Source organism: Cyprinodon tularosa, unplaced genomic scaffold, assembly GCF_016077235.1.
Source record: "Cyprinodon tularosa strain WSP-4 unplaced genomic scaffold, ASM1607723v1 ctg24, whole genome shotgun sequence".
Taxonomy (NCBI): domain Eukaryota; kingdom Metazoa; phylum Chordata; class Actinopteri; order Cyprinodontiformes; family Cyprinodontidae; genus Cyprinodon; species Cyprinodon tularosa.
The window spans coordinates 91,226-103,393 of NW_024038896.1; the positions used below are offsets into that span (position 1 = coordinate 91,226).

Consider the following 12,168-nt stretch of genomic DNA (forward strand, 5'->3'; position numbering starts at 1 on the left):
GGGCATGTATTCACTGAACAACACTACAGTCCAAAGGTTATTTTAGCAAATACCTTATAGTTATGACGGCATTGCATTGTCTAGCACCATACTGTACGTACCAGCCCCCACCACAGCGCATCGGCATATGTGTCAAAGTCCTGCTGCTGAGTCTGCGCCGTGGGGTTTTCCTGGTCAGAAACATTGCCAGAACCATCATCTTTTTCTACCAGGTACACCAGGAAAGATGCCAGGATCAGAGACAAGAAGCCAATGTACCAGGCTGTGATCAGCTCCTGCAGACACACCAACACCCACAATGTTAAAACCTCCCAGTGGCAAAGCCTATGCTGTTTATATGACGCTATACTTTTCAGGTGTATCAAGACAAATGCAATCTCCCTTCTATTGATCGCCTCGCCCCTGAGAGAATTGATTGATTCTTCTTTGAGTGACAAGTAAATCTGAAAACATCTCTAAGAACTAAATGATACCGCAGCAGAAGAGGCTTTAAGTCTGCAGAGAGTAACATGTAGATCAATAACTCAATAACAGTGATGAACTCTCCGTCTTAAAGCATCACCTTTGAAACTACATGACAACTTCCAGAAGTCATCTGTGTCTCAAAGGCTTTTTGAGCTTTTATTCACACATTTGCAAAAGATTAATATAAAAATAAGAGAATTGGTCATTTTAGCTGTTTTTCTAAATCTTAGAAGCAACTTGAATCATTGATGGGATTAACTTTCCGTATTTTTACATGCATTCGTTTCTCTCTAGAGTTCCTTCAGCCGTACCTTACTGTGTGCGTAGATTGCAGAGCCAAGGAGTTTCCACGTCCCCCCTCTCCGGTCCATGCGTAACATCCGCAGTATCTGCAAGAAGCGCAGGCTGCGCAGGGACGTGGCCAACACATTACCTTGGTTTCGCACCGCCACCACTGGCACCGAGGCAATAAGCACGAAGATGTCTAGAAAAGAGCCAGGAAAAGTTGTAAGAGGAAGATTGATAAATTAAGGAGTCTTAGTAGAAGAACAATACATTTTTTTAAGATTGAAAAGAAATCTACTACTCAAAGTTTTTCAAGAGATATAGGATGCAGATGTCCACAGAGGCTTTTACTCAATGTTCAATGAAAAAAAACATAATTCTAAAGCTTCTATGGTGGCAGGAAGGATAGGTTAGTAAAAGTTTCTTGTGGCTTTGCTTAGTAGAGTTGGATGTAGGAGTTTGCCCTGAAATCGAAGGATTGACGGTTCAAGCCCCGACTCCGACTTTCAGTGTCGTGTCCTTGGGCAAGACACTTCACCTGCAGTCCCGCTTCTGTCAGTGAGCCCCAGGGCAGCTGTGGCTACAATGTAGCTTGCCACCATCAGTGTGTGAGTGTGTGCGTGAATGGGTGAATGAATGAAGTGTAAAGCGCTTTGGTCAAGTCTGCTGACTTGAATAAAGGCGCTATATAAGTACATGCCATTTACCATTTATGAGGCAAAGCTGCTACAAAACATCCAAAGGCCTGCTATATCCCAACAACAAGCTTTCATTACTATTTGGATATAGCTTTAAAGAAAGCTGCAATAGACAAAATGTATTAGAAATACATCTAACAAAGCTTTATTTCTGATTGATATTTTGCAGTTTTCCCATTCCATATATTTCTAATTTGTCCGTACCATTGGATAGGGATGTATTCAATATTTTATGTTTGTAATAACTGGCATTTCTTAGCCACAGGGGGTATTGGACCATGTGGTGGAACTACAGGGAAGTTTTACATGTGCCATCCAATAACTCCCATCACATCATTTTTATGTACTTTTGTGTGTGATCTAAACAAACATAATAATCAATCACACCCACATCAGTCAGCAAAGGAGAAACCTGTGATCATTATTGGGCTGATGTTTCTGCAGCCTGGTCGCAGCTAAGAGCTGCAGGGTCTGTAAGGTTGGATTTAGGCTTCCATAGATCTTTGGTTGGAGTTTAAACGGCTGAAGCTGTTCTAATTCTGGACAAACTGAGGGTTTCTGGTGCTCGAGGGAGATTGTAGATGTCCTGATGTTCACAGAAACTAAATGACAGGAGCTGACAGCTGCTGAATTGTTCAGTGCAATGCTAAAAGAGATTCTGGTAGTATCAATCGTTCTGCCCAGATAGTTTAACATTTTTGTGGTTTATTTTGTGCTTTCTATGGAAGCCCTGAAAGGTAAGTGAGAGAACAAAAGAAAAGGACAATTCTTAAAAAAAAAAATCTGCCCTTTAAGGGTATAAATAAACTTACTTGACTTTCAGGACAGAAAATAAAAACAACTTGGAATTTTTCTCATCTATATATATTTTTTTTCCCTTTACTTTTAAACCCACCAAATCTAACCATAGCATATTTTCAGCACTCTGTATTTAATTATTGGTTTAAATAAAAAGAAAAAGACTTAATCAATCTAATTACGTAACATACTTAGGATTCCACCTCCTTACCCAAAATGCACAGTGGTTTACGAGCAAACTTCAGCCTCCCCCTCCATCCTTTGTAGCGACAGCAACAACCTGCTGCCCAGATTCTCAGTGCAAACTCTGCTCCGAATATGAAGATGGCAAACGTTTCCTGCAGAAACAACATGTTCAACTGGCTGCATGTGTGTTTTTTGTGTGTTAGGAGTTTTCAGTTACATCGGCTGCTGAGGGACTGAGTCGTTCTCACCAGTATAACCAGCCAGTGTGCCGAATCCTTCTCATGTTCCCTGAATGTGGTCAGTATGGCCAGGATCAAGCATCCCAGAACAATTAGAAATCTGCAGAAAGGAAAAAAAAAAAAAAACAGTTCAGAGCTGAAGCACCCATGCAGTGATTGCATTTTTAGAAAACATATAACAGTGTCATATTTATGAGCTACATCTGTTAAAATAGAGCAACAATTTTGGAGAAAAAAAAGGTTTGTTTTGTCGCTACCACTAGAGGGCGATGTCTTCCTTTAAAATGAGGCTACATATCTATGACCAGTGAGCTTAGCCCAGTTATTTTCTGATTTTGCTCAGTGCCTTTATTAAATAATAATGGACATTGGACTAGTATGCTGGATGTTCACAGGCAGATATTTGGCAATTAAGAAACATAAACGGTTGGGGTGACTTTATAACCCATTTATTCTGGGCTTTAGGAAATGTGGTCTAAATGTGTCTCCTGCTTTCATGTCTCACTTATTTCTTAAACAAACAAACTATGAATGTTTTGTTTTTTTAGTGTAAACCTAGAATAAGTCAGGCACGTGTTTAATGGACCATGACCACTACTGCCCCCCTAGTGTTAAAACTAGAAACACAAATAAATACTACCAACCTGTACTTCCAACAAAAAAGCTATTTTGGCTTAAAAAGCTTAATGCTCAGTTTATAACTAAGGCTGACATACATCAGTTTCCACTTGTTTTACTCTGCAAATTATGAATACAGAGATTGTCAGTAGAAGAACTTGTTCGTCGAAGCTCCTTTGAATCCCCCTATCTTGAATAAGGGACACAAGCGAGGTCCGTGCCACGTTACAAATTATCTGTGGGACCCACAAATGGGGGCGTGGGAGGCATGATTACGCCAGTCTTTGTGCGTGTACCCTTGTGGCATATTCATGGCTGGGAGTGTAAACTTTGAGACATACTGGTAAAGTGAAATCACATCTTATCCTTACATTTGTAGATACTACCCCAATTTAAACGACAAAATCAACATTTATAAATTGCTTTGGATTTTCACTCTTTACAATGAAGAACAATCTTGGTGCCGCAAGATGGGATCACAAATTGAAGTAGATGAGATTAATTAAAAGAAGATTTAATTGAAAGATTGATGCCAATCAGGGATTTTCCTGAAACTTCTTTGGAGAGGTAATACTTTTCAGCTCTCTCAGCTTAAAGCTGTTTTTCCTCTAAGGTTGGTTTTAGTCCTGTTGCAAGCAAAAGAGCATTGATCTTTGCTCAATATGATTTGCAGATATAGATCTACCATCTGTTCAGCATTTATGGGTTTGTTCTAAACAGAGAGCAAGGAGGATGCCCATTAAATGCAGCACATGGAGGGTACTGAAAGCAGGAATATCTTAAATCATTAATCAGGATGTTATACTTTATGTGTTCTGTTTTTAGCCTGAACAAGAAGTTTATATTGTCTAATGATTTGCAAAAACAAACTAAAAGGAACAAACGTAGAGTGCAACAAAAGAGGAGACTTCCTGAGAATTATTTATGGAACAAAACTAGTTTTACTTGGATAATATCAAAGAAATCAGCTCAAACAAATTATTAAACAAACAAACTAATGTCAGTTTAAACTGAAACAAAAATGTTTAAATTAGATTGAAAGATATAAAAATACACACAATAAAATGCTAAACTGAACGAGTTATCTTGTGGCTTTATTTATACCTTGAACTGTTAATATTATTAGATGAACTAAAAGTGTGGATGAACGCTGAGACTCTCTGTGGTACTCCATTACCTGCCTGTTGGACAAATAAATGGAGCACAGAATCCCATCTGTGTTGTGATTGGCAATCAAGATTTTCCTGTAGAGAAAAAGCCAGCAGGACATCAAAGGAGAACTCTCTCTCCATCTATTCTCCTGTGCAAGGGCAAGGTGAGGCAAGGCCTGCTGCCGACAGTGTTAGACCAAACCCGGAGTCTCGGATGGAGGAGGTCGAAGTAATGAAGCTTTTTATCCAAGCAGGGGACACACAGAGGACAGAGAGGTGGAGGAATTGTTTTTCCTTGTTTTTTTGTTTTTTAATCACAGCAAAAGGTCAAAGAGTTTCACTTCACTCATCATATGGGTCAATAACACCTTCAAATACAGCGAAAATATCTGCTTTAGGATACACTGACGTCCCAGTAAATACTGAAACATACTAAGATGTTTAAAACTATTCCAAATCCAAAAGCTTCATATGCTTTAACTGCTTTTCAAAGTCAAGTGGCATTAATGATCAACCATCCTCTTTAATTCCTTCTATATCCTTTAGCCCGGAGGAGGTCCGGCCCTGATGGGGCTCCCTGGTGCTGATACGCCCCTGGAGGATTCCTAACAACCAATTTATGGACGAGATTCAATAAAGTGAGTGCAGACGCTGCATTTCTGACAGTTAAATCACTCAGTTTTATGCAAATAGCGGTGAGGAAGGGCGGTAGCAGCGCGGTGGTAATGACTTCAGACAGAGGGACAAGATAAGAGTGTGTCCTTTATTAAAGCCAGGATCCCAGAGGAGGTTTTTATAACTGCTATGACATGCTGGAATGAAGCACACCAGGATAAGGATATCATTGTGCTTCATCAGCAAGTTTACATGCTCATATCTCACTGAAATCTTTTTTTATTTATACATTTTTTCTCCAAATTTATGCAATAGTAAAGACTAAACTCCAGGTTGGAGTACGGTAGTCATATTAGTCCTGATTTACTCCTTAATATAAATACATTTGGATTACAGCCCAGTCTGAGTACATTTAATAGGTTTTTGATATATTTTCAGTGTATTAAGAAGTGATTATTCTTCAAATGTGTTCTTAGAATTCAACCTGTGCAAGAAGATGTCCCCTAGTGGTCTGTTTGAAGGGGGTTGTTACAGCAGAATCATCTCTGTGGGCTTTACTCTCATTTTGCTCTCTGGTGATTTATTATTTCTTGCTTGGTTTCATGCTGGACAGAGTTCAGGCTGCAGCCGGGTCAGGTTGCTTTAAGAGTTCAACCCTGACAACAGTTTAGATTTGCAGCCCTTTGAAATGATGCCAACCGGAGACGTTTATTAGTGAGGATGCACCTCGTCTTCCAGTGACAGTTCAGTGGTGGGAGCGGAGAGAGGAATATTAGCACTCTAGGCTTGGATTTGCTGACCCTGCAGGACAGTTTTAGCCAACTTCTGGAAGTGATGTCAATGCATGATTCTATGGCCTGCAGGTGGAGATACCTGTGGACAGAAAGTGTCATTGAGCTGTTTTTGTTATGGTGCACAAAGACCATTTGTTTGAAAAAAGCAAAAACAATGTCTTTATATGCTGAAAAAAATGTGATTCTTTAAAATCAAGCAAGAAGTTTTAACATGGATCGCATGGTTTATAGATTTCTTATTGAATCTGTTGTTCCTTTAAACCTTTTATCCAGGTACAATATTCTCACTGTGAAACAAAACCCAACTATGCCTGATTACAGATCAATCAGCATGATAATCGGTTCCCCAACCTTACCCATAACTAAAACACAACTACCCAGTGATCTGGAACCCCCCGATGACAGATCATTTGCTTCTCCTCCATTTGGTTTTGTCAGAGTTCAGTGGAGAGTCTAAATACAAAAATATAATTTTTATGAAATTTATTTCATTTTTTACATGGTTAACAAATCCCTTTTGTGTGTTTTAAGGTATTTTTTGCTGTACATTTTTCCTGCCATAAACGACTTTTCTTTTCTATTATATTCTGTTCATTAGTCTGTCGAACAGGGCAGCTGTTGGCTTTCCTGATGTTGAATAATGATGGGAGCAAACTGCTGCTGAGTCAGAAATTAGAAGACTTAAAACTGAAAACCAACATTAACAACATTTGGTATGAAATGCTAAATGTTTATGCCTAAATCTCAGTTACTCTGACTTATTGCATTCCAGATGCAGAACATATTAAAGGTTTAATAACTAATCAACTTAACCCTATTTGATGATATACTGAAATTATTAATTTCCATCTGTGTTAAATGGTTGGGAAAAATAGGCATTTATTTCCATTTATTTGTCACAGCTGATTGGAAATGTATTTTCTATCTTAAATTTGTTTTATTCCATTCTAACCTTTGATCATTCTTAATTTTAGTTTGGTTCGAGTCTATTTAAACCCTGATCTAAAGTTGATAAGGGAAACAGAAAATCAATCACTAAAGACTTGCTATCTGTAGTCATGAGATCGTTGATTTCTGGTGTTGGAGCATCTGAAGGTCATGACAGGCTCCTTGTTGGGCTGCCTGCAGTTAAACTGGGACTACATTTCCTGCTGCACCATCTCAACCACCCAGACTTCAGTTCAGGCTTCAACAACATCAACCCAAACATCCTCGACCAGAAGATCAGCCCCCTCACTGTGCCAGCCTCCACCAATCAGTGGATCACCAGCTTACTGACCGCGAGCACTGAGTGAGGCTGGGAACACGTTTTGAGTTCCTGTGGTAAAGTCCCTCAAAGCAACCTTCCACAGGAGCTGCTGATGAACTTCTACACCCCTGATATTCAGTCTTGTCCACAACTGTCAGAAAAAGAGCCGTTAACATATCTACAGACCATACACATCTTGTAAACAGACCCTTTAGACATTTACCTTTTAGGTCATTGATATCTAGCAACTCTCTGTGCTACTGGTCTTTAACTTTGACCAAGTGATTAACCAATAAAAGCTGAGGGTTTTCCTGTTTACCGTCAGTTACCAGAGTTGCAGACCTGAGCCCATGATTTCTGGAAAATTGCAGTAGAAGACAGTAGAGGTGATTAAAACTCGGCTGTAGCAGCATATATCTGTATTTTGTTCTGTTTTGGTTATTAGCAAAGCTTTTAGTAGTGTGTTTGATCATAGGGTGTCTTTTTTATTACTCTGAGGTCTAAGCTACATCACATCGTCCACTGTTGATTTATCATTATGGCATCATGAATCAGTAACTTAAGCTGTGTTGAAGATGCACAGCACAATTACGACACCATTATATTACATCAGACCATAACAAAAGATTAAAGCTAAAAAGGATTCAACACATTTCTGCCTTTCCAGAACAAAAGAGGCAGTGTTGTTGCACTTTGAGTTCAGTTTGATTAACTAATTTTCTAAAATGCTGTAAATTTATGGTAGTCTCAACTTATTGAGGTGTCCAGACTATTATAATGTGCAAAAACATGTTAACTAAATATGTTGTTGCTTTATTAACTGAAAACCAAGTCCTCAGCCACTCTATATTGTAGGATATGAAGTAAGATTCCAAAAACTATTTTTCAGATAAACAAGACGACAGAAAACTCCACAAGAACAGGTTGTGAAAAGTCCAAATAAAGAAAGACAAAAAAATATATATCTTATCTTTCACTGAGGCATTTCAATAATCTTTGTTCAAAAACTGTTTAGAGAAGAAAAGAATGACAAAGTTATTTCATATTTACTTGTCACCTTGTCTAGTTTCTGCAAACACATGAAGGGAGAGAGTCAGAGCTAGTATGCAGATCCATGCAAGCAAGTAAAGCCCTTATGGACTATGAACAAGAGAGCATTCGAGGTTATGAAAACGTTAAAACCAAGGTGCAAAGTATGTATTAGCAAATGGGATTCATATAACATAATTGAAGATTTGAATTTTGGCTAAATCACACAGACATGCTACTTTTTTAAAAATGGAAATAACATCTAGAACAGGGGTGGGCAACTCCAGTCCTTGAGGGCCGGTTTCCTGCAACATTTAGATTCATCCTTGGTCAAACACACCTGAATCACATGGTTTAATTACCTCCTCTATATGCAATTAATTCCTCCAGAGTCCTTTCAATTATCTGTTTACTTGATTCAGGTGTGTTAAGTCAAGAAAATATCTAAAAGTTCCAGGATACAGACCCTCCAGGACTGGAGTTGCCCACCCCTGATCCCAGAACTCTTTAGGGGCACAAAACTGTATAGGTCTTTTGTGTTTTTTGTATAGTTACTTTTTAAAACTTAATGTCTGGAGTTTTTAGTCCTAACATCTGGAATACGTTTCCTGCTGTTGTGTCTTAATACGGCGGAAACAGTCCATTAACCACTGAACGGCACAGAAACAGCAGGTCTCAAAAGCTTTTTTAATACTCCCCCAACAACAGTTTATTCTATCAAACCAGGTATTTGGAGGAACCCCTGCATTTCCATCAACAGTGTTAAATAACACACCACCTCTTGCTTCTCTGCTGAAGGAAACAATGGAGAGGCTGAATTTCTGATTCCCAACCATACATTTAAGGTTTTCTTATAAACATTAAATAGGTAATTGTTCATGCATGTTAGTGACAGTGATACTGCCAAGAAATCAAGGAAAATTTAACCAACAGACCAGAAATAAAGTTTAACTTGTTATTGAGGCCGTTCGGGCCGATCAATCGTTCCTAAAGGGCATCCCTGGCTCATCAATCAACAGCGTTCCTCTGACTCTGAGCTCATTTATCAATCAGCGCCTGTCTCACTGTGAAGTTATTAACAGAACCAAACGTGCGATGATGAAAAATCACACTGGGTAAAAGTCTCATAAGAGGCGATGGAGAGGAGGATCTATCTCTGGCTTGTCCTTTAACGAGCCTCTGTCTGCGTTTATAGCAGAGATTGAATCAGAGGCGTTGACCCGATTTTCAAGGAGTGTCGTAGTGACTGTAGAGATAGTGAGAGCAACACTGCAACACCCTGCCTGATAGTAATAGTGAAAATGAAAATAGATGTGATGCTTCAACCTCAGACATTGAATGACACCAGAAGCTCATGCCTGGTGAGATTACAGAGAAAAACATTTGCGTTTCAATTTACAGTAGCAGCCATTCAAAATGGCCCTTCCCAGTCAAACGCCAGCCGAATGGCAGCCCCTTTCCCTCCAACTCCCAGCAGAATCCCCCCCAACTTTCAGCCACTGGAGTGACCCCCTCGTGACGTGCATAATTCTAACTCTGACTCCACCATTTCACTGAATTACAGGATCTGACCAGGAGATAGTTGTTTTCTTTAGATGTTAATGTCCACAAATCATTACAGAAAGAATATTTTAGTACAAATATTGATGTTCAAAAAGGAATTGTAAGGGACCAGCCAAGGGCCTGTCAAGAAAAGTGGGAAATATTGAATGACTTCTAAGAAAACAGGCTTCAGTGCATAAACCGCCAGACGATGTCTCACTCCACTGTTGGATAAGTGCGTCCCATTTCCCTACTGGACAATGATCTCCACAACAATGTTGGACAAAGTCTCCAACCTGACTCTGCAAAAGTATCTCTCACACCACTGTTGAACAATGTTTCCCCTTTCCACTGTGTAAAAACAGCTTTCATACCACAGTTGGATTATTATCTCCCACTCACCGGTGTCTCCATCTCCACTGTGCAAAAATGTTTCCCACACCACTGTTGGGACCAAGTCCCCCATCCTACAGTGCAAAAATATCTCCTTGTTGGATAATATCTCTCACCCACTGGACATTGTCTTCCACCCCTCTTTTGAAAAAACTCTTGCAATGCCCTGTTGGACAGTGTTTCCAACTCCATTGTTGGTAAATGTCTCCTATCCCATCCATGAAGCTGTTGCATAAAGTGTTACTGCAGAGCCTCCCTCCCAGAATGTGTTAGTTTGTTGATTATCACTTCTATCAATAAATTCAGTTTTATTCAAAAAGTTATACCCATAATGAACTTCTCTAATCAGTTAAACGCCTTTTACCTTGAATATTGTGTTTTAATACCTGCAGATTACTTTCTTTGTAAATTCCTTCTGTGTTTTCTCTTACTCTCAATCATATATATATATATATATATATATATATATATATATATGTGTGTGTGTGTGTGTGTGTGTTGCTCTTGTATTAATCTGTATGCTTCAGCTTGCCTTTGCTGCTTTGAACCTGCATTTTTTCTGCTTATCGTCAATAAATATATTTGTATTCTATTTGAATCTAATCTTTTGCCTTATATTTAGATGAGAGCACACATACAGTTTGTACCCTCAACAGTTCACAGCTGGGTAATTCATCACCAAACTCTCGTCCGGACTGAGTTTCCGATGGCATTGCCTGAAAAGGCTGGGAATTGTCACCTGAGTGCCCTCGAGGCTGGGGCAGCCATTACTGCCTTGGCAGGAGGAGGTGTCAGCAATCAGTGTCAGGCGTCCAGCAGAGCTGTTCATTAGCACAAATACTCCTCTCGCCTCACTGACTCTGATGTCTGTCGCCTTGTCCCTCTGGTCTGGACTGATGGAAGGGTTTTCCTTCTGTCACATTTAGCAGCTCATTTAGTCTGTAACTGCAATGTTCAGTTACTCCCAAAAAGACTAAATGGTCAACATGAAACGATGGGACTCCTGGATGGACAGATGTGCTGCAGGTCTGCATCCTTACTCCTATCTTGTCCTTTAGCATTAGCAATTAAGAAGCAATTTCCACCTTTAGCCTCTTCACCATACAGTAGTATGTCTCTTTTACTGCATGCTGTGAAATAAAATTTGGAAATGCAATTAAATCTGTAAATGAAGAACTAAATACATTCTGCAGGCAGTTATACAGAAGGCAGGGTGCTTAAATTGACATGGAGGCTACCTGGTTAAAGGCTTTTACAGGGTACCTGACAGGATCAGCCTGTATGGTGATATGGTTAATATCACCATACAGGCTGTAACATCGTTAAATGGTAACTTTACTGATTTAAATCACCTCTCTGATCATACCTCGCTGCACTCAGTGTTCATACACTGCTTTACCAAATCACAGACTGGTGCGGGTCAACTTGGGTTCAACTGCCTTGCCCTTCACCAAAACATGCAGAAATGGAATCTGACTGAAAAATATCTGCCTGAAGTCTACCAGGGACTTTAGGGTTTGCTAATATGGTATATATACACTATATTGCCAAAAGTATTTGCTCACCCATCCAAATTATTGGAATCAGGTGTTCCAATCACTTCCATGGCCACAGGTGTATAAATTCAAGCACCTAGGCATGCAGACTGTTTTTACAAACATTTGTGAAAGAATGGGTCGCTCTCAGGAGCTCAGTGAATTCCAGCGTGGAACTGTGATAGGATGCCACCTGTGCAACAAATCCAGTCGTGAAATTTCCTCGCTCCTAAATATTCCACAGTCAACTGTCAGCTGTATTATAAGAAAATGGAAGTGTTTGGGAACGACAGCAACTCAGCCACGAAGTGGTAGGCCACGTAAACTGACGGAGCGGGGTCAGCGGATGCTGACGCGCATAGTGCGAAGAGGTCGCCAACTTTCTGCAGAGTCAATCACTACAGACCTCCAAACTTCATGTGGCCTTCAGATTAGCTCAAGAACAGTGCGCAGAGAGCTTCATGGAATGGGTTTCCATGGTCGAGCAGCTGCATCCAAGCCATACATCACCAAGTGCAATGCAAAGCGTCGGATGCGGTGGTGTAAAGCACGCCGCCACTGGACTCTAGAG

General features: G+C 39.9%; 1 protein-coding gene across 4 annotated transcripts in view; it reads right to left on the reverse strand.

The window, feature by feature from the left end:
- Positions 1 to 12,168, reverse strand: part of kcnq3 (potassium voltage-gated channel, KQT-like subfamily, member 3) — a 94,005-nt gene that overhangs the window by 16,675 nt on the left and 65,162 nt on the right. For all 4 annotated transcript variants that reach the window (XM_038287460.1, XM_038287457.1, XM_038287459.1 and 1 more), the window contains 4 exons: positions 2,681 to 2,771; positions 2,458 to 2,584; positions 777 to 949; positions 102 to 275 (listed from right to left, as the gene is read on the reverse strand). In XM_038287460.1, coding sequence (XP_038143388.1) covers positions 102 to 275; positions 777 to 949; positions 2,458 to 2,584; positions 2,681 to 2,771 — 565 coding nt within the window. The remainder of the gene's footprint in view (positions 1 to 101; positions 276 to 776; positions 950 to 2,457; positions 2,585 to 2,680; positions 2,772 to 12,168) is intronic.